Genomic DNA, 23714 nt, shown 5'->3' with positions numbered 1-23714 from the left:
TCTCTTAAAACAATATAATAAAAAGAAAATTGAAAAAGAATCAGTCATGTTCATGTACTAGCTAAATTAGCCATATTATTCAACACGTCAAACAACAAAAGTCTTTCAAGTGAAAATTCATTTTGATTCTTCACAATTTTCATTCAAATAAATTTAGTTTTTGATAAAAATAAAACTCAAAGTAAATCATGATATTCTTTTATTGGAGACAAATTAGTCATAACTCAAAATAACATATGGACTAATTTGTCCTAATATAAAAATATCAAAGACTACTTTCAATCTTATTTTTATCAAAGATTAAATTGATCAAGAAGGATCAAAATGTACGTTCAATCTCTTTTTTTTTCCCTCACAATCAATCCAATTTCTAGGACCTATTCATAATTTTTCTCTCGTATCAAAAGCATTTTTTTAACCACCATTATCAAACAAACAATCCCATATTCTCCTATCTAAAAGCATGAAATATTCCAAATCCCCACCCAATTCAAAGGCTTTGACCACTTTTATTCTATAAAAGAACCTATTCAGCCATGAAACAACTTCTTCAAGTACAGATCACAATGTCTCCTCTGCTTAAAACCAATTTTTCATTAATAACTTCTTCAAGTATCGATTTGAAAAGCAAAACTGAATTAATTAAATTAGAACTTCACTTTGTACAAACAAAAACGCAAGTCAGGTTCCAAAAATATACTATTACAAGTCACACCATGTCATTCGCAATATGATTGTGAGGCTCATTTTCGTAATGTTACGCATTTATGTTAATCTTAGTACCGAGGATGTTATTATCTGGTCCGACAACATCAATGGTAATTACACTATAATGTGTGGCTACACGTGGCACTTAAATAACAAAGAGAATGCCACTATCTTGGTCTTGGAAGTTCCACCTCGAAAAAAATACTAAGTTCCTCTTTTAGCTTGCTTGTCGCAACTTGGCACGCACTTTATCCTTGCTGCATCATAGAAATTTGAATCCCTCCACCCTTTGCACTCGTTGCGGAAATGATGAGGAGACCTTTCTCCATTGAATCCTAGGTTATTATCACTCGAAAAACCTTTGTTTTAATCTTTGGGTTCACCTCTCCCGATTTTTTCTCTGCACAGGACAGGTGCACTTGGCTCAAAAAAGGTATCTGTGGTTATCAAATCAACCTATGTGTGCAGCATCTGGTGGACCTGGAGAAGTTGTAATGATACTTGCTTTGCTAATGTGACTATCCCTCCATATCGCTTGTCCTTGGCTGGTCGCTTTTTGTCTAAAACTTTTCTCTCTTGTTTCACCAACACTAACTGCTCCATTGAAGATAGGTTTGCTCAATGGAATTCCCACAACTTCTCTTGCACAATAATCAATGTTTATGGTAGTTGCATTGGCTTCCCACTCGGACTGGATTTGGAGATGTAATCCGCAATCCAGCCAGTGTTTGGATTGTTGGCTTTTCTGGCTTCTTTTCAGATTCCAACGACATTCTTCATGCTGAGTTCCTTGCCATACATTGTGGCTTATATCTAGCCAAGAACATGGGTCTTCTCGATTCAGTTTGCTACTCAGGCTCCTCTCTTTATGTTAATCACATTGAGGTTCCCATCAACAGGTTCCAAAATCATGTTTTGTTGATCTAGAATATCAAGGATTTGTTGCGTATAAAGTCAAAATTAGGCTCTTTTGTACCCTTCACGAAGGCAATGATTGTGTAATCTTCATGACTAAGCTCGACAGGGCGGGCCAAAGCCCATATAGGTGGTGTTACAGTATAGGGCCGCAAAATTTGAGGGCCAAAACTATGAAAATGGTACTGGTATATTATCAAGGTTCATAAATATTTAACAAGCAAGTTTGTTACAGATGAGAATATCCTAACAACCACATCTTCTAGAACCTTGCTGCATATAGCAACATGTCCCCGTAGCTCACAATTGAAAATACAACAAATGCATAAATGAAACATAGTCTAGGGAATACCAACTAGGAAAATAACATAGTCTAGGGAATTTTATTGGTACTTGTGGTGGTATATTATTGTGCAGACAATAAATCTTAAACTGTCTCCTTAGTCTTTTTTTTTTAACTCTTTGAATTGTTCCTCGCACTAGAGAGGTTGCCTAAGGGTCCAATTTCTAAAGTCTTTAGAATTCACTTGTATTATGTTTTAGCTGAAATGAGCTTTGATGGGGTGTCATGGCAGCCAATCTACCTTTTTGCAGTACTGATTCTGACATTTATTTTTCTTGTATTGATTCTTTTTCTTCAAAAACTCTTAATATAAAATTAAACACAAACATGATTTTACTAGAAGATAACACATTGGTTGGGGCATCTTTTCTAATTATCAAATAAATCTTTTCAACAATTAGTGCATTGATCAAATTTTGGTTTTTAGAGTAACAATTAACAATTTATTTAACTTTCCATGCACATTACTACTTCTAATTAAGCATCCATCACTCATACTATAGTAGTTGGTACACTAATTTTTTGATTCCTAGAAAACTTCCATAATATACATTATATATAACACAACAAGAACTAATATACTAGGACATTTTGAGTAACACTGAATATAGGACAAAAATATAATTATAAACGGTGGTTATCTAGCTAAAATAGTGGTTTCGGATACAGTAGCGAAAGAAACCAATTCATCTCTAGATCTTGTGCTTCCACACTTTCTCTGAACCATGCTCAAAGATAGACATTCCTTCAACTCTGCTAATATTTGGCTTATGTCTGGCCTTTCAGTTGCAGTTTGAGAAATGCATGCCATGGCTACCTCTACAACTTTCCATGCAGAATCGATGTTGAATTTACCCTGCAATCTCATGTCAACAATGTTTTGAATATTTCCGCTTTTGATTATAGGAATAACCCACTGAAGTATGTGAACATTTTCTCCAGATGCTCTTACTATTGCTTTTTTGCCAGTGATCAACTCAAATAGAATTATCCCAAAGCTGTAGATATCATTTTTCTTATTCGTGTTTCCTGTTCTCTGATATCTATTAAGAAAACAAACAAATAAGATGAATAAGTGATCCTTAAACTTATGTATGTCGTCTTTTCTTTTCATTATTATACATGTTATAAACCAGAATGGAATAGTAGCATACATAGGAAGAAAAAAAACTACACTAAAATATAAATGAACATAGCAATAGCTTTTGCACACTGTCTATCTTGTAACTTTACCACTTCTTTCAAAGTTAAGTAATCCATTTCTTGAAATGGATATTTATGATATGTAAATGCTACAAAAATATTAAAATCTGGTTAATCTAAATAGAATTTTTATATTACACTTACTCTGGATCAACGTAACCAAATGTACCACCAGGGCGTGTGGATATATGAGAATCATCGTCGTTACCAAAAGCTCTACTTAGACCAAAATCAGCAATCTTTGCATGAAAATTCTCATCTAGTAGTATGTTGGAAGGCTTCAAATCTCTATGCATAATAGGTGGTTTACATCCATTATGCAGATAATCCAATCCTGAAAATTCACATTAAGGGAAATGCACGGATACAAAATGCAAGAAATATGACGCCGTAAACAATACATTACCATGGACTGTGTCAACTGCAATGTTAAGCCTCTCATTCCAACTTAGAATATTTGAGTTTTTTACTGCAAGCAAACATACATTAGTCTTGAAATATTGAAGCATTTTAAACTAAAGCATAGGAACTCATTACACTTTCCCTTCTCCCTGCCTTGTTCTTAGCCCTTGTCGTCGTTAAGAGCTTGATTTTGTAATTTCAAGAGAGAATTTATATATCATATGGGACAGATATTTGATTTGTCATTACCCTTGTTAATAATTGCTTGTTGTTTCCCAATTTTTTTTTTAAAAATAATCCATGTTTTATTTTATTTAAGAGGTAAAAATAATTATTTTTCCTTTTCCCAATATAAACTATTGTGCACTAAAAAGTTTATATGTGTTTGTATTCTACCTATGCTAATGTTTTGTTGATTTAGTTGATGAAAAAATATTCTTCGCATGTTGATAAACTAGAAGTAGTAAATCTATTATGGATGTTGTACCAAAAAAAAAAATCAATTATGGATGTTAACAGAGTTTATAAAATATAAATTACCAAATAAGTGTTGTTGGAGATTTCCATTGGACATATATTCATAAATCAATGCTTTGATTTGACCTTCATCACAATATCCAAGGAGGGGAACCAAATTTCTATGATGAACAATCATTAAAAGTTGTGCCTGCATTTTAAATTTGACCTCTACCAAAGTTAACTTTGAAAATAAAAATTATGCAAGATTCTATTTATTACTTTGACTAAAATAAAAATTAAATGTGTTGTTTGTTAACTTGAATGCAACGTCTAACCTCTGATTGAAATTCTTTATAACCTTGCATTGATGATGGTGAAAGCCTCTTAACAGCAACTGGAGTTTGATCTTGCAGAATGCCAAAGTATACTTTCCCAAATCCTCCTTCTCCAATAGTAGTTTTGAAGTTATCAGTAATATTGAGAATTTCAGTATAATTGAAGTTTTGGTGTTTTGATTTTATTGAACCCCTCTCCTTAGAATTTGAAGACGTAACTACAGCTGTGATGAATTAAATTGAATGAAAATATGCAAGGATGTGGAAAACAAATGTGGCAGAAAAGCTATAAAGATTTACACGGGATGACACAAGTATAAAACGCTATATATATAGCTAAAGTTTTATATATGTGTTGAGTATGACTCATATATAGACACTGAAGAGAGACAGGAACTATATATTGCTTTTAACTCTAAAATCCTAATTCATAACAAAAAAAAAAAAAACAAAACTATAGTTGCTCTATAATTGTAGAGGTGAGCACTATTGACCGAATTACGTGTGATCATGTCCATTGTCTTTTACTTACTTTTAATTTAATATTTTGTTACTGGTTGTTGTCCTAATAATATTGTTCAAAAGTGACTCAAAATTGATGTTGGAAGTCCTGGAAAAATCGTAGCATGATTTGGTGATGTTGGGAGCATGTTTTGCTTTGTCAAAAATTGTGGCAACTTGGGAAAGGTTTGGTGCCTTTTGTGGAGAGGTTAAGTCTTTGTGAGCAACTTGGGTGAATCTTAACAGACCAAAGGAGGAGATCTTCAGAGAATCAAATACTTAGGGTTGGTTCATTTTGGAGTTAGATTCTTGAGAAACAATTGTGAAACATCTTGGGTAGTGAAATCATTGACTCTTTTGGTCACCGGAAGAAATTCGGGAAAACGATAGAAATTAGGATTTCTCTTTGGAGATCTAGTTAAGGCTAATTTCTTGTATTTTTTTGCATCTCTTTGTAAAGAACTCTTTGATATTGAAGTAGAAAGATCTCTCTCCTCCAGATGTAGTATTGGGTCAAACCGGGTGAACAAATCCTTGACGTGTTGTTCTCCATTCTTTACTCTCTTTATCTTGTTGTTCTTTGGTTCCATCGTAGTTTTGCTTTACACTTGGTATGTTGTATTAGATCTAGATATGTTATTGTTGCTTGTGATTGTTTCGCTTATTGGTTATCATTGATACTTGTCTCACACATCTAAGTTTATTGTTGTGATTTTGATTCCTGAATTTACAACAATTGGCGCCCACTAATGACAAGAAATTATATATGATTTTTAATCCACCTTAGCATCATTTTAGAGTAAAAGTAGGTAGTTTATATTTGGTTTAGTCGAGTTTAGCAAAGAAATCACTCAAAAGTCATGAAAAAGCAAAAAAAAAAAAAAAGGGAAAAAAGACCTTGAAACATGTCAAAATCACCCAAAGAAGACAACTATGTAATCAAACTATGCTTATAACAAGTTTTATCATGTCAATTTTTGGAGAATAATAATTATGGATGTTTCGGTGATGAGAAATGGAACATAGAATGAAGAAAAGCAGAAAGATCAGCTAGTGTCTAACTCGCTTCGCAGGCTACGAGTCACGCATCGCGACATTGAAGGAATTTCATAAGTGTTTCACTCCTCCCTCACTCGTATTGCAGCTTGAAGCTTCGAATCACGAGATATAGAAGAATTAAGAAGTGGTTCTTCAGTTTCTAAGCTGCATGATGGATTATAATTAAGTAATTATGAGATTACCTCGAAAGCCAAAGGTAATAGGAGGCAAGTGAATCTTCAGGATGATGGAAATGATCACCCCCGGGGCTAAAGAGATTATGGTGAAACTACTCAAAAATCCTAGTGTAGTTGGATTCAAGTATCTTCAAGAAGGTGGAAGGCATTCCGAGGGTTGAATGGGTTAAGGTGAAAACTTGTGGAACTACAGGATTTAGTTGGATGCAAGGATAAGGAGTAAGGTGATTGAGGGTTAAATTGGAATCACCGCCAGTTTAGAGTCAAGGTGGAGAATTGTTGAAAAGTGAATGAAAATTGATGTTGAAAGTTCTGGAAAAATCGTGGCACCATTTGGTTATGTTGGGAGCATCTTTCAGAGTTAGATTTTAGAGTTGGGAAACAATCGGAAGACACCATGGGTAATAAAATTATTTAGTCTCTTGGTCACGGAAAGATCATTCGGGAAAATGGTAGAAATTAAGATTGCTCTTGGGAACTTGTTGAAGCTAATTTCTTGTAATTTTTGTATATCTTCGTAAAGAACTCTTTGATAGTGAAGTGGAGAGATCACTCTCCTCAAAATGTAGATCATTATTAGGCCGATTTGGAAGATCAAATCATTGGTGTGTTGTTTTTAATTCTCTTCTCTCTTTATCTTGTTCTTTGGTTCGATTGTGGTTTAACTTTACACTTGGTTGCTTGATTAGATCTAAGATCTGTTGCTATTGCTTTGGAATATTTTAGTTATTAGTTGTCATTGATACTTGTTCCACACATAAAAATTTATTAGTGTGATTTTAAATCCCTTATTCACAACAATTTTTTATGAGCAATGCGCAACACAACGACCGCAATAGCCACATCCGCAACCACAACCACAATTTCGAACTATAGCAACTTATAAGATATACATGCAAACTGATGGATTAATAAATTGTTCATAGTATAAACAAGGCTTTATTTGAAAATATGAACTCGTTCCTATGTCAATTGAGAAGTACCTGTTTGTCTTCTAAACAACCAAATTCCAAGAGAAATCAAAAGAATTACAGCTAATGCTGAAAACGATGCAACAAGCGGTACAACAATGTTCTTCTTTTTGCAGGGTTCCGTCATACAAAGATCAGGATTATCATCCACACTGAAAAAAGATAATGGTGCTAGGATATTAGCTATCATATCATTGGTGAAATCATGTTCATATTAGGAGGAAGAAAACTCAATTACCATTGCTGAATTCATGATTATTAAGATTACAGGAAGAAAAAAAATACTTTATTACAAGTCTATCTTTCTCATGAGTAGGGAATTAATAGAGCTTTTAGACGTATGAGGCATACCTCAGTGATAGTGAACCTGATTTTGATCTATCAAGGAGTTCAGTTGGGACTAACCCTACAAGTTTGTTCTTCCCCACATTTCTGTTAACACAGGAAAAAAGATATGACATCTTTTTTATCTTCTTTGTAATAATAATCAATGAGATTACATTTAATGCGTCAACATGGGACATACAAGACTTTTAGAGACCTCAGTTGCATCAGAAAATCAGGTAAAGGGCCATTTAAGCTATTGTTTGATAAATCCCTGAAGAAAACAATTTAATTACAGAGTTACAATTGTGAATCCCCAATAAAGAGAGAATAATTTCCAAATTGAATAGATTTGGTTTCATCATTTAACCAAATGAGATTTATTTCTCCCAGTACGTAGACTTATCGCCCGGTCTATATTTTGATATATATTGGAAACACATTTATGTTTTATAATTTTCTCAATTCCAAAATCTTTCGTCCAAACAGACTCTAGTCTTCTGTTTATCAAATCAAATGAGATTAGGAACTCACAAGTACTCTAACATAGTGAGCTTTGATATGGAAGATGGTATCTCCCCTGTCAATCCAGTTGAAGACAAATTCCTGGTTGCGTTTCCAAATATAAACTTCAGAGGATAATTGAACTTTTTGAATTGATGCATATAGATTATTTAATAAGGGATTGTAAACTTACAAAGATGTGATTCTTGGAATGTTATTGCCATCAATACTACAGTTTAGGCCTTCCCACATGTAATTCACAGGGGCACATGGATCTCCTTGCCAATTTCTAGTCACCCCATAAGCATTCTTGATGTTTGTGATAGTATCAACTAGTATTTGGTATTCAAAAACAGTTAAAAAGGATTTGAAGAGATTGTTATAATATTTTAAACATTTCTGCAAAATTCATTAAAAAATATGAAATCTGCACATGAGTTAACTTAAAAGTAAGGACCAAAAGTGGTGATACAAAACTTTTAGAAGATTAAAAGTTGAAAAAAAAAATAGAGGGACTAAAAACATATGTAATTTTTGGAGGGAGATAATTTGTTTATGTTTACATATAATATTTATTATAGAATGCAGAAATTGTATATTTAGAGTACGTAGAAAATATGAAGTGTTAGGTATGAGGGGAGGCTGGAGTATCACCCACACATTAGACAAGAGCAAGCATACAAATTGAGAAAGACGAATTATAAATCGTCTCATTTATAAAAGTGTTCAACCTCCATTTTTCTAAGCAATGAAAAACATCTAACTCACATTTACTACACAACATGAAGAAGATTTTATATTTAGCGATGATAGAGTACGGTAGTCTGTGTTAAGCAAGCTTACCATCATCTTGATGAGTTTCTGATTGCGAGAAATCTTTTACTTTATAAATCTCATAGGCATTGAGGATTGGTGGAAGGGTTGAATTCTCTGTCTTGAAAAGGGAAACTTGATACCTTGTGGCTCCAGTCAAAGGTTTTGTACTAAATGCGGTAGTATATAGTGATTTTGGCGTCACATTTCCATACCAAAACTTGTCATTCACTGTGATATTGAATGATCTAGTTTCATTTGCTGACAGCTTTTCAACCTCTTTAAAGTGCATGTAGAGGTAATATTGCTCATTTACATTATCTGCTTCCCATGAAAAATTTAAAGGGGCACTGGGAGTTACTGGTGTAACAGCAGTGTTCATCACAATTGCTGGTAGTTCATAATTATTTCCACGTAATAGACTAGCAGTGCCAGGTGAGATGTGTAATCTTTTAAAACTAGAATTAGAAGGAAACCAGATCCTGTCATAAACATCATTTTTGTACCTGTTGTTTGTATATGACCAGGACAATTATCAGTAATTGACTTTGACGTTACTTAATTATTTATATTTTAAGTATTATGTTAAATAAGTTTTTTATCCTTATAAAGTTTTCAAATTTCGTTTTTAGTTCGCCTAAAATTTCTTTTCAATTACTGGTCTTTCAAATATTTAAGTCAGATCATGTGTACCCTTCATGTTTTTGGGTTTTTTTCAAGAATGTTTAAAATATTATAAAAATCACTTCTAAAAAAATAGAAAAAAAAATCAACAATGAATTAAATATATATTCTTAAGTGCCAGCAACATAAAAACTTATAATGTACTAAACATGAATTCTATAATTCAAACAAGAATTCTATAGTATTCTAAATTGTTAAAAAAATATAAAATTTTGCAAACGAGAATTTTATAATGTACTAAACATACTTCAAAAAAGAAAAAATCAAAATTTTGAATGATACCATGAGTTGAATTAAAAGCATGGACCAAAAGTATTAGCGAAAAATATTTCGAGGACCAAAAATTGGAGGAAAAAAAATAGAGAGACTAAAAGCGAAATTTGTAAATTTTATAAGGGCAAAAAACTTATTTAACTCTAAATATTAAAGTTAGCTAATTGATGTGCTGCTAGCTAGCTGACTACATCTTACCTGTATTCGTTTGCGATGGAACCTACATCAGATCGTCTCAAGGGTGATAATACTGATTTAGCAGAGTTTGTGACATAAACTTCATTGTTCAAAGTCCTCAATTCTATAACTGAAATGAATGGAGTCCCATTTCCTGTGTTAACAAGACATGGTTGTATGTAATCTTGTGATGGAGTGTAAATTATCTCCCTGTCTGTGATGTGTGATAGATTGGTGAACTTTACAGTATCCCAAACATTAGCTCCAAAATGAATATTGTCAGAATATAAAGAGGAAGAAGAAGTTACTTGCGATGCAAGTAAACTGAACGAAGCCTGAATAAACCCTAGCTGCCAGCTGTATCTTCTGTTGAGACAGTTAGAGGAGTAGTGTTAGTATGTAGCTAGTACATGATAGATGTTATAGTCTCTCTTTGGTTTATAAATAGATGCTAGCACATTGTAAACTAATTCATTCATTCAATGATAATTTTCTCTCTTTTCACTCAGTTTTATTCTCTCTGAGTTTCTTATTATGGTATCAGGAGCCTTCTCTTTGGAGAAGGTAGTTACGATTCAGTTACGCAATTCCGCCATTGTTGCGTGCTTTTGAAGCTTTCAGTTACGCACTTTCGCCATTGTTGCGTGCTTCTGAAGCTTCTTCTTCTTCATTTCCTTTCTTTTCGTTGAAGATTTTCAATCTTCTTTCCTTTTTCCCTTCAGATTTCTTGTGTTGATTCTTGAATCCTCCATTTTTTTGATTCTTCGTTAATCAATCATGGTTCGTAATCAAGATCCTACACAAGATCTTTCTTCACCTTACTATGTTCATCCTAGTGATGGACCTCATTCCGTTGCAATCAAGCCTCAATTGAACACGTCCAATTATCAAGCATGGGCGCGTGCTATGCGTAGAGGTCTTGGTGGCAAGAACAAATATCAGTTTGTAGATGGAACAATTCCTCCTCCTACATTTGATGATTTGAATTTTTCTGCTTGGGAGCGTTGCAACAATCTCATACACTCCTGGATCATGAACTCTGTTTCTGATAATATTGCACAGAGTATTGTGTACATTGATAACGTTTCTGATGTTTGGAACGAGTTGAAAGAGAGGTTTAGCAAAGCTGATCGCATTCGTGTTTGGAAGCTCAAAACTGAGATCAACAACCTCAAGCAAGGTACAGGTTCTGTTAATGACTATTACACTGAATTGAGATCTCTTTGGGAAGAGTTTGATAGTCATAGACCTACGCCTTCATGTGCTTGTCCTATGAGATGTGTGTGTGCTGCAATGCGCAATGTTAAAGAGTTTAGGCATGAGGATCAAGTGATTCAGTTTTTGAGTGGTCTCAATGAAAATTTTTCAATTGTTCGTACTCAAATCTTGCTTATGGATCCATTACCTCCTCTCAACAAAGTTTATTCATTAGTGGCTCAAGAAGAGAGTCATGAAGGTATTGATATGGTTGATGATAGTAAAGTCTTGGTTAATGCTGTTGAGTCCAAGAAACCATATGCTAAAGGAAAGGGATCCAATTCTCAAGGAGGGAAAGGTGGTAGACAGTGTAGCTTCTGTGGCAAATCAGGCCACACTATTGAGACCTGTTACAGGAAACATGGTTTTCCTCCCAATTATGGTAATGGAAAATTCAATTCCAATGCAAATTCTGTGCAAGCTGAGGATCCTGATGATAGTTGCAAAGGATCTGGTGAGATGACAGCTAGTGGTTCATTGCCTGCATTTACTAAAGAACAGTATGACAGCATTCTGGCCTTAATTCAGTCCTCTAAGGTTCAATCTTCTCAGCCTTTGGTAAACCAGGTCAGCACTTCAGTTTCAACTGGTCATACATCAGTTGAAGCTTCTACCTCAGGTAATGCTTATTGTTCTCTACCTGTTTCACATTGTCTGGCCTGTGTTAAATCCAACTCCTGGATATTAGATTCAGGAGCAAGTGACCATATTTGTTCTTCTTTGAACTGGTTTACTACTTATTATCATATTGAACCTACAAATGTTAAACTTCCAAATAATAACATTGTTGTCACTGATATAGCAGGCACTGTCACTCTCACTCCTCATTTGGTTTTACACAGAGTTCTATATCTTAAAGCTTTTTCTTTTAATTTGATTTCAGTATCAAAACTATGTTCCAGTTCAAATTGTTCTTTGCATTTTTTTGATAAGTATTGTGAATTGCAGGATATGACCTCTCACAAGAAGATTGGTTTGGCTGATCTATGTGATGGATTGTACAAACTGAAGCTTGAAGATAGTATTCCAAGAGTCATGTCTGTCTCCATTGCTGATCAAAATGTTATTCCTTTTACTGCCCTATGGCATTATAGGCTAGGGCATTTATCTCATTCTAGGTTAGCTATTATGAATAAGCAGTTTCCTTTCTTAGAAACTGATCCCAATTTAGTGTGTGAAACTTGTCATTTTGCTAAGCAAAAGAAACTTCCCTTTTGTATCAGTTCCAAAAGAGCTATCAATAAAATGGATACTTTGCATTTTGATATTTGGGGTCCTTTATCCATTAAATCTATTCATGGTCATAGCTATTTCCTAACTGTTGTGGATGATTATAGTAGATTTGTATGGATCATCTTATTGAAATCAAAATCAGAAGTTCAATTACAAGTTCAAAATTTTATCATTTTTGCTGAAAATCAATTTGATTGCAAAGTCAAGATTGTCAGAAGTGACAATGGTCCTGAGTTTGATTTACAATCTTTTTATGCTTCCAAAGGCATTTTACATCAAAAGTCTTGTGTTGAGACTCCCCAACAAAATGGGAGAGTAGAAAGAAAGCACCAACATATTTTAAATGTTGGGAGAGCCCTTCTTTTCCAATCTAAGCTTCCTAAACATTTTTGGTCTTATGCTCTTATGCATGCTACTTACATCATTAATAGAGTTTCTTCTTCAATTTTAAAGGACAAATCTCCTCATCAACTTCTTTTTGATCAAAACCCTGATTTTGACAGTTTTAAAGTTTTTGGTTCTTTATGTTTTGCATCCACTCTTTCTTCTCATAGAACCAAACTTGCTTCTAGAGCAAGAAAGTGTGTTTTTCTTGGCTACAGAAATGGTGTCAAAGGTTTTGTTCTTTTTGATTTGCTTTCTAAACAAATTTTCATTTCTAGGCATGTTGTTTTCTATGAGCATGTTTTACCCTATAAAAATGATTCTGCAAATTCATTTTCCCCTTCTGATTCTCAGTTTTCCTCTGATACTTTACCTGTATCTGTTCCTCATGTAGAGTCTCATAATCATGATTCTATTTCTGATTCTTCTCTCATCCTTCCTAATACTCATAATGATTGTTCTTTTTCCAATCAAAGTCCTCAAATACCCAATATACCTGCTCCTATAGCAGAAGTTGAACCTATTATACCTGATCCTATAGATGTTGTTGAGCCTGTCATTAGAAGATCAGAAAGAGTTAGAAATGCTCCTACTAAGCTTCAAGATTATGTTTGTAACTCCTTCACAGATCAACCAACTACATCTTCTTCAGGTAGTCTATATCCCTTGTCTGATTTTACTTCCTCTCATTTTCTTTCTTCTTCACAATCACATTTCACTTTATCTGTCACTTCACACACTGAGCCAAACTCATATGAAGAGGCTATGTTATCTGAACATTGGGTTGAGGCTATGAATGCTGAAATATTGGCTTTAGTAAAGAATGGTACATGGACTTTAGTTGATTCTCCTCCCAAAGTCAAACCTATAGGGAGCAAATGGGTGTTCAAAATTAAGTATCATTCTGATGGATCCATTGAAAGGTACAAAGCCAGATTGGTGGCCAAAGGGTACAGTCAGATTGAAGGCCTTGACTATTTTGAAACATTCTCACCTGTAGCAAAAATTACCACTGTCAGAATGTTGCTTGCTTTGGCCTCCATCAACAATTGGTTTTTGCATCAACTTGATGTGAATAATGCTTTTCTGCATGGAGATTTGCATGAGGATGTGTATATGCAAATCCCACAGGGGGTCCATTCTCCCAAACCAAATCAAGTTTGCAAGCTAAACAAGTCTCTTTATGGTTTGAAGCAAGCTAGTAGATCATGGTATGAGAAGTTAACTCTTTTTCTTACTCAGCAAGGTTACTCTCAAGCTTCTGCAGATCACACTCTCTTTGTGAATACTTCAAATGATACATTCACTGCTCTACTAGTGTATGTTGATGATATCATCCTAACTGGCAATTCTATACCAGAGATCCAAAGAGTCAAGCATTTACTTGATACTTCCTTCAAAATCAAGGATTTGGGAAAGTTAAAATATTTTCTTGGTCTTGAAGTTGCATATTCCAATCTTGGTATTTCTGTCTCTCAGAGAAAGTACTGCTTGGATTTGCTCAATGATTCTGGCTTGTTAGGCTCTAAACCAGTTTCAACACCTATGGATCCATCTATCAAGCTGCACCATGATGGGGGGCAACCCTATGAGGACATCTATTCATATAGAAGACTTGTAGGCAGATTGATATATCTAACAAACACCAGACCAGACATTTGTTTTGCTGTTCAACAACTGAGCCAATTCTTATCTGCACCAACCAAAACTCATTACAATGCAGCATGTAGGGTGATCAGATACTTGAAGAGTTCACCAGGCAAAGGTCTATTTTTCCCTAAGTCATCACATATACAGCTTTTAGGGTTTACTGATGCAGACTGGGCAGGCTGTGTTGACACAAGGAGATCCATAACAGGCTCATGCTTCTTTCTTGGCTCTTCTCTAATATCATGGCGCACCAAAAAGCAAAACACAGTGTCTAGATCTTCTAGTGAAGCAGAGTATAGAGCACTTTCTGCTGCAGCTTGTGAAATGCAGTGGCTGATTTATCTGCTCAAGGATTTGAAGATTCACAATGACAAGCTTCCTGTATTGTATTGTGATAATAGAAGCGCCTTACATATAGCAGCAAATCCAGTGTTTCACGAAAGAACTAAACACTTGGAGATAGATTGTCATTTTGTTAGGGATAAAGTGCAAGATGGAACCATGAAGCTACTTCCAGTTTCAAGTGCAGAACAAGCTGCTGATTTCTTCACAAAGCCATTACACCCTAAGCCTTTTCTTACTCTACTGTCCAAGCTTGGCATGGTAGACATATACCAAGCTCCAGCTTGTGGGAGGCTGTCAGAATATAAAGAGGAAGAAGAAGTTACTTGCGATGCAAGTAAACTGAACGAAGCCTGAATAAACCCTAGCTGCCAGCTGTATCTTCTGTTGAGACAGTTAGAGGAGTAGTGTTAGTATGTAGCTAGTACATGATAGATGTTATAGTCTCTCTTTGGTTTATAAATAGATGCTAGCACATTGTAAACTAATTCATTCATTCAATGATAATTTTCTCTCTTTTCACTCAGTTTTATTCTCTCTGAGTTTCTTATTAAATATCAAATTCTGGGGGATCATTTATACCATCATAGTTACCATAATAGAAAGAGGCTCTGATTAAATATTTTGTACCAGTTGTAACATTTATTTTATAACAATTTCTCACTCCACTTGGAAAGCTCCTTACATATTGTAGTTCCTGTTTAATATCAGTCTCTGCTATTTTCTTACTTACACCTGCATCTATGAATTTGGCATCTGAAATATAATTTATGCCTGTGTCCAACGAAGAATAGTTGACATCTTTAGGTAGACCACAATCTAAGCTAATGAATCCTGATATATATAAATTGAGGAACAAATTAAGATAACTTCAGCTGCAATAACAATTACTAATTAGTAATTAATAACCCAAACCTGATTGATCCTGAGCTTGTATCAAAACCAAAACAGTAGTATGGACACCAAAGACCAAAAGAAAATGCAGTAACATTCTCATTATTGTTTGCTTCATTATTTGAAATACAAATAATGATTAGTCATAATCCTATACAAGCAAGAATTTATATACTACTAGAGTGTCGCATTCCTCTTCAATTTTATTATAATATATCCCGGTTTTTGAATTATTTTTTCAAAATACTGACGAGTTAAAAAATTATTTTTTTTTTCAAAATATGTTTTTCTATAGTTTATTATTATTACTATTATTATATAGATAAGTGGAATGATAAATAACTACCGGAACTCACACACACAAATGGAGGGGTTCGGGTTCGAACTCGATCACGGTGTCTGACCTAACAATTTTGGTATTTTTGTTTGTTGAGTTAGGAGTTATGGAGGTCCGATTTATCATTATAAGGAACTGGAAGTTGTTTCTTATAAGAAACAAAAAGTTGTATTTCCATTTTTTTTCTTTGCTTGACCATTGTTTTTGGAATATATCGGTAGGTACTATTGTTGTTTATGTTTTTTTTTTTTCTTGCGTTAACAATTCGGTTTCTAGAAGAAGACGTCGCTAGTAGTTTGGAGATCGACCATGAGGTAAGTAAAGTTGACCAAGAATCAAGTGACTTGCACAATAATATATCATAACTAAACAATTCGACCATATTTTAATTTACGAATTCAATGATGTAATTTGCAAGTAAGTCATATCCTAATTCATGAATAATTTACTAATTCAAAGTCATATCTTAATTCATGACTAATTTACTAATTCAAAGTCATATCTTAATTCATGAATAATTTACTAATTCAATGGTGTAATTTCTAATATATTTATATTCTAGCTGATTTCTGATGTAACGGTTATATTTAAAAGACGTTGCTTAATATAAAATTACTCTATGTCAAAAAAAAAAAAATCAAAGTACTCAACCTGTCACACCCTTACAGTCACACGTAGATGGTCTCTCTCTTTTTTTTTTTTTTTAGTAACTCACGTAGATGGTCTCTAATAATAATAATAATAAGGAACGGTGCTCATATTCATTTTTTTTTTTATTTTCTAGTACATTTTTTATTTGGATAAAGTAGACCTAAACATCTTACCAAAACAGAAAGTATACCTAAACTACATGTGCATATGTAACCAAAAAATAAAAATGAAATGTCAGCTCTGCTTCCTTCAAAGATTTTTTATTCTAATATTTTTCTTATGTTTATTGAGTAAACTAGTTTTATAGGTAATTTTATGAATTATTTATTTTTAGTATTTATGGTTGAATGAAAAAAAAATTAAAATATAATACTTGTAGTGACATTCTAAACCCTAGGTAGAAGTCTTTTATGTTTACAATCGATTTCGTAGAATTACCTACAGTTTTATCTGTAGGCAAAAGTCTAAACCATATAGTATAGCCAACCAGCAAGACGGACAAAATTCCGTTTCCATTCGTTGAGCATAGCGCACAGCCCATGTGGCCGTCGGTAAATGCCTACGCGACCTCTAGTTACGTAAATTAGCTTATAGTGACGGTTTTTGTCTGTCACTGCAAGTCAAATTTCTTAATAATATAAACAAGGTCTTGTGTGAGAATATGAACTCATTCCTATGTCTTCTGAGACAATACCTTTCTGTCTTTGTTTTTTTTAATGAAAGCTTTTTGTCTTCTGAGTATCCAAAATCCAAGAGAAATCAAAAGAATACTAAGGTTGAAAATGATGCAACAAGTGGTACAACGATGTTCTTCTTTTTGCATGATTCCGTCATACAAAGATCAGGATTATCATCCAAACGGAAAGAAGATAAAGGTGCTAAGATCTTAGTTATCATGTCATTGCTGAAACCATATTTGTATTAGGAGGAAGAAAACTCAATTATCATTGCTGAATTAATTATTATTAAGATTACAGGAAGAAAAAATACTTCATTACAAGTCTTGTCACGAGTATAATGGGAATTAATAGAGCTTTTAGTATGAGGCATACCTTAGTGATAGTGAACCTGATTTTGATCTATCAAGAAATTCATGACATCTTTAAGTCTGTTCGTTCCCACATTTCTGCGAACACAGGAAAAAATTACATGACATCTTTTTTATCTTTATAATAATAATCAATGAAATTACATTTAATATGTCAACATGGGACATACAAGACTTTTAGACACCGCAGATTCATCAGAAAATCACGTAAGAGTCCGTTTGTTATAACTTTTTTAAGAAAAAAATCACTTATTTTAAAAAAATAATCACTTTTAACAGTTTTACATCCGTTTGTTACAACTTTTTAAAAAAATCAGAATCTAAAAAAAATCTAAAAACAACTTTAAATGAGAAGTTGTTAAGAGCAGTGTCACGACCCAAAAACAATCATCGTGACCGGCGTGCGAACTAGATCATTCTAGCCCGGCAAGCCTATTAATCAAACTTGACAACTATAATACATAAAAATTTCAATTTAAATTTCATTTCAAAATAAATATCCACTGAAATTTCGACAGAGTTTCGTCTATATTTTTAACATTTTCCAAGATGTAAATCCTGTTTTAAAAACCTGTTATCAGCCAGAATCTCCAAATAACATCTTTATTTTTAAACTACTTGTACAACTCAAAATAAACATCCTAGATATTATATTAAATCATGCCCCTTTCTAACTAGTCTAAATCTACAATTTAGCTCATTTCACAAAAATCATGACAAAACCCGTAAGCCTTTTTCCAGCAGAATTATCCAACTTCAAACGCACTTTCCGAGTTCATTACTAATCGGAATCACATGAAATTTAGGTCCAAACTGTAGGGAATTGAATGAGGAATCCAAAAATCTAATTATTACTTTATTCCAGGTTACACAACAAGATATATCACGAATATACTACGAATATGTCATATGAAGCTTTTACATACAATTCACATACCCATAAAGCTTAATCATAAACATAATCACCATAATCATAATAATCATAAACATACATCCAATATATCATATTCTAAAATAGCTTATACTTTGACATACTTATCTGAGTATGTCTCTGATTCTTTATGATAGCAACTAGCTCGGCTAACTAAGTCGTAGATCCATAACTAAAATTCCTCATTTCCAATGATTGGCCAAGTGCTCATAAGATATTGCTTCGTAGCTAATTCATTCTAAACATAATTTTCATGTTAATATGCGTATGCTATGTTAGTATTCAAGTTGGAGGGTCCTTAGAGTTTTTTTCCTTGATTTTATAAATTTTAATTTTTGTTCTCTTTCAATAATATTAGAATAATTCTTGACTTAAAATTTCATATCATTAATTATACATTTCATTCGTTACTATGAGCCGTACCTCATAGGCTACATTATCTCTCGTTGTAGCAAACGGAATACTATGACCCGTACGTCATAGGCTACATTATATCTCGTTGTAGCAAACGGTATACTATGACCCGTACGTCATAGGCTACATTATCTCTCGTTGTAGCAAACGGTATACTATGACCCGTACGTCATAGGCTACATTATCTCTCGTTGTAGCAAACGGTATACTATGACCCGTACGTCATAGGCTACATTATCTCTCGTTGTAGCAAACGGTATACTATATATTCTTTTTTTTTTCTTTTTCTATGAGCATGTTACTCATTTCAATTTTTCTCCTCATTTCCATTTTTCTGCGATTTTCTATAATTCACTGTGAGCATATTACTCACAAGATGCATTTCAAATTTTTCTTTCAATTCTTTACTATAAGCATATATGCATCAATTTCGTTGTTAATTTCCCTCCAACATTTATACTAACATCACATACTAACATCAATTAACTATGCACAATTAACATTACTATCCAATCACTTATTCTTAAAATCATCACTTATAAATAATATAAGAAATCCTCTTACAATTATCACTTATAAATAATATAAACAATCCTCTAGGTTATCAAACGTGGGAAAACCTCGATAACCTAAACTAACCGACTTGTGAACAAAAGTAATCGTTACATCAATTGTCTTGCTTAGCATTTTCCTCCAATATTCATACTAACATAAACACACATATTAACATACAAGAGATTTTAGAATAAACACACATATAATTATGAAATAATCATACTATCTCATAATTTCTATTCAAATGAATCATTCATAGGGCACAATTCTACTACTCAAAATGGAAGGTTTACTAAGGAACTCACCAATAAACATCTGACAACTCTTATTTCTCCGTGATACTTCAACTTAATTCCCAATAGCCACTTGTGCCTTCATCTTTGTTACCTTAGCTTCTTACTAATCCAACCGTGAAATTTTTCCCAAAATTGCCACATCCAATTGTTGAAGGAAGACATCAATGTGATGTTTTTGAGGATTTGAAAGACAAAAACTCTCTTTTTCTTATATTGATGTACGGTTAGAGAGGAAGGGAAAATAAAATTTGATGCATATTTCTCAGTTCAAGTTGCTAGAAAAACACTAATCCAAACATGTGAGTTGAATTGCTAAGGATTTGGTTGAGAAAAATGAAGATTGAGGGGGAAAGGGTGAGTGACGAGAGAGAGAAGTGAGAGAGGAGAAGAAGAGGAAAATTTGGAATGATGTGGAAGAATGTAGAAAATTGTGGATTTTCCACTTAAAAAAAAAAATCTTGAGTGGCAAAATTACAATTCTGCCCCTTCCTAAAAAAAATCTTATGGAGGGATATTACAAGCAGCTTCTCAAAAAATATATTTTTTTAGAGGAGAGAGAAAATATTATTTAAAATATTGAACTAATTTTGTAACAAAAAAATCACTTTTATATAGTTGTATCAAAACAAACAAGATTATTTGTTTAAAAAAGTGATTTTTATTACGTTAAACAAACGCAAAATAGATTTTGATTTTTCATAAAATCTCTAAAATATAATCTCTAAATTATTTTATATCAAAATCACTTTTATTTTAATCCGTAACAAACGGGAGTTATTGTTTGATAAAAATAAAACAATTTAAATGCGGAGTTACAATCACTACAACATATATGAGATTTAGTAACACTTCAAAATTGTAACTAAATCAAAAACAAATGTTACTATTTAGATCTTTTAACATTTGTCAAATGTTAGGTAAAGCCCGTGTTACTAAATGATTTCAGTAACTCTTGAGAGTATTACTTGTAACACTTAAAAAATGTTTTGGTTTAGTGGTATTGGCTTGGGACTTGGGAGTGTGCTCCTCCTCAAGTTCTCAGGTTCGATTTCCTCTGGTGTCAATTTGGGTGACTAATTTAGCTTCTTCAAAAAAACTTAAAAAATGTTACTTTTTAAGTAGTTCGATTTCCTCTTGTGCAATTTGGGTGAGCTAATTTAGCTTCTTCAAAAAAACTTAAAAAATGTTACTTTTTACGTAGCTAATTTGTAGCCAATCTGTAGCTAACTGTTTAGGTGCAATTGTAGCAAATTCCGTTGCATAAATGTTACTGAATAGTGAAGACTAGGTAGATCAATCAATAAAACATTTATATATTTGATTTCAAAAAGCTAAAATTGATTGATAATGAAAAGAACAAATGCATTATACATCTCTTCAAAAAAAAAATACATTGTATATCATTTTATAAAGGGTTAATAGTGTTTTACTCCCCTGTAATATAGATCATTTCCAGTTTTCCCCCCGTAAAATATTTTTTTGAATTTCATACTTGTAATTTGAAGATTTTTTGGTTTTGGACCTTCATGGAAAATTTCATTCCCTGTAATTTGAGCAAATTTAGGTTTGCCCCCTTATAATTTGAGCAAATTTCGGTTTACCCCCTGTTATTTTGAGCAAATTTCGATTTACCCCCTGTCATATCTTCGATTTTGTACAGTCAAAATTCATGAAGGTCCAACACTAAAAATCTTCAAATTACAAGGACGAAATCCAAAAAAAATATTTTATAGGGGGTAAAACCAGAAATGACCTATATTACAGGGGGTAAAACACTATTAACCCTTTTATAAATATAACACTCATACCTACATGATGTATCTCACTAGTTCAACTAGAATATTTAGTGTCTTCCTCTTTAACATTTGGGGTTACAATATCAACCATGGGAAGCAACTCCTCCCTGCATTCAAAAACCAAGAAATAAGCACGATCAATACCCTATAGTTTCATTGACACAAGTTATCAAACACCTTAGATGCAACATAATACTACATTGTAAGAGAAAAAGGAAAAAGACTAATTAAGAGAGACTAAGAGAGACTCATGGAAATTCATAACACGAAAGAGAGAATAGAAAATGAGAGGTGTTACAGTGAAAAGCAGTGGGTAACATTTTTCGATGGGTACTCTTCAAAGCTGAAAATAAGACGTGTGTAACACTTTTTGTTCAATTGTAACCAAAAAAATGTTGCAAAATGTCATGTGTACAGTAGTGAATTTGAATATCCGATAAAGACAGAATAATTTCCAAATTGAATAGATTTGGTTTCATCATCTAACCAAATGAGATTAATCCTCCCAGTGCGCAGGCGTATTTCCCGATCTTTATTTTGATATATATTTGATATTTTAAATAATTGAAGTAGTAACATGATATATGATGTTGGAAAATACATTAATTGTTTATTTTCCTAGGATGTTGTTCCCTATGTTATTTTCTCTAGTCACGTCTAGAGAATTCCATTGTTATTTTTCCAATGTTATTTTTCCAATGTAACAAGTTTCTAGGCTAGTCTAGAAGAACATTAATTGTATTCTCTCTATAAAAACCAGCCTTTGGCTGAGGAATAAACCATAAAAGTATTCACCCATTATCTTTCAATATGGCATCAGAGCTCCCGGTGTTTGGGGGTCTCGCTTCCGCATAAAAAAAAAAACCTCTAATTAAGCCACTGTAATTATAGGTACTTGTGTTGTACCTACACAAGGTGGCTGTTTGTTTCTCTCTTCTTTTAAAGATGGTAGAGGTTATTCATGATAAAATGTTAAACAATCCTTGGTGTGATTACTGTAAACGCGAATGGCATACGCGTGAAAATTGTTGGAAGCTCAAAGGCAAACCTCCTAACTGGAAGAAGAAAGGTGATTGTGCATTTCAGGCTAGTAATTCTGATCAAGGGCAACAATCCTCTTCAACTCAGCTTCAACTCACTACGGAACAACTAGACAAGTTGTACAAACTCCTCGAGTCTCCAACTCTTTCTTGCTCTATAACAACAAAAGGTAATTCTGCTTTTCTTAGTGTCAGTCCTAGTCATGCTTGGATAGTAGATTCAGGTGCCTCTGACCACATGACAGGTGAATCCACTTTGTTCTCTTCATATAGTCCATGTGCAGGTAATCAAAAAATAAAAATTGCAGATGGCTCTTTTTCAGCCATTGCAGGTAAAGGGTCAGTTGTGTTGTCTCCACTCTTAACTCTTGAAAATGTCCTTCATGTTCCAAACTTATCATGTAATTTAATGTCTGTCAGTACATTAATTGAAGATAAAAATTGTCAAATTAATTTTTTCAGATCTCACTGTGTCTTTCAGGATTTGAACTCGGGGAAGATGATTGGCAGTGCTAAGAAGAGTGGAGGACTCTACTACCTTGACAGTGGATCTGCATCACAACTACCTTCAAAAACAATAAGTTCCTGCTTTGAGTCTTTTTCTGTTTTGAATAATAATGATGACAACATTATGTTATGGCATTTACGATTAGGTCATCCTAGTTTTCGTTACTTAAAACACTTGTTTCCTAAGTTATTTCATAATAAGAACTTTTCTTTGTTTAAATGTGAAGCATGTGAATTTGCAAAGCATCATCGTTCCCAATTTCCAATGCAGCCTTATAAACCATCAAAACCTTTTTCTATCATTCACAGTGATGTTTGGGGCCCTAACCGTACAAGTACACTTTCTCTCAAAAAGTGGTTTATCACGTTTATTGATGACCATTCAAGAGTATGTTGGGTGTACTTGTTAAAAGGGAAATCCGATGTTTGTCAGGCTGTAAAGGATTTTATTACAATGGTGCAAAACCAATTTCAAACAAATATTAAAGTCTTTAGAAGTGATAACGGCAAAGAATATTTTAACACTATTTTG

General features: G+C 33.3%; 1 protein-coding gene and 1 long non-coding RNA gene across 2 annotated transcripts; both read right to left on the bottom strand.

Annotated features, from left to right (window-relative positions):
- Positions 1 to 2386: 2386 nt before the first annotated feature.
- Positions 2387 to 15748, bottom strand: LOC146896899 (putative LRR receptor-like serine/threonine-protein kinase At1g05700). The gene is made up of 14 exons (XM_085739243.1): positions 15629 to 15748; positions 15272 to 15547; positions 9869 to 10124; positions 8744 to 9219; positions 8094 to 8232; positions 7931 to 8002; positions 7599 to 7670; positions 7424 to 7504; positions 7085 to 7224; positions 4366 to 4589; positions 4112 to 4238; positions 3576 to 3638; positions 3314 to 3503; positions 2387 to 3009 (listed from the first exon to the last, which is right to left on the bottom strand). Exons 1-14 carry the CDS (start codon positions 15723 to 15725, stop codon positions 2604 to 2606), a joined length of 2619 nt encoding a protein of 872 aa, XP_085595369.1. The 5' UTR covers positions 15726 to 15748; the 3' UTR covers positions 2387 to 2603.
- Positions 15749 to 18100: 2352 nt separating this feature from the next.
- LOC146896898 (uncharacterized) lies at positions 18101 to 20353 on the bottom strand. The gene is made up of 2 exons (XR_015023110.1): positions 19849 to 20353; positions 18101 to 18456 (listed from the first exon to the last, which is right to left on the bottom strand). It is a non-coding gene; the product is annotated as an uncharacterized LOC146896898 (long non-coding RNA).
- Positions 20354 to 23714: the final 3361 nt, after the last annotated feature.

This window comes from Medicago sativa, chromosome 8 (assembly GCF_051527215.1).
Source record: "Medicago sativa cultivar Bolivia chromosome 8, Bolivia_mono, whole genome shotgun sequence".
Taxonomy (NCBI): Eukaryota; Viridiplantae; Streptophyta; class Magnoliopsida; order Fabales; family Fabaceae; genus Medicago; species Medicago sativa.
This window is presented reverse-complemented; position numbering and strand designations above follow the sequence as displayed.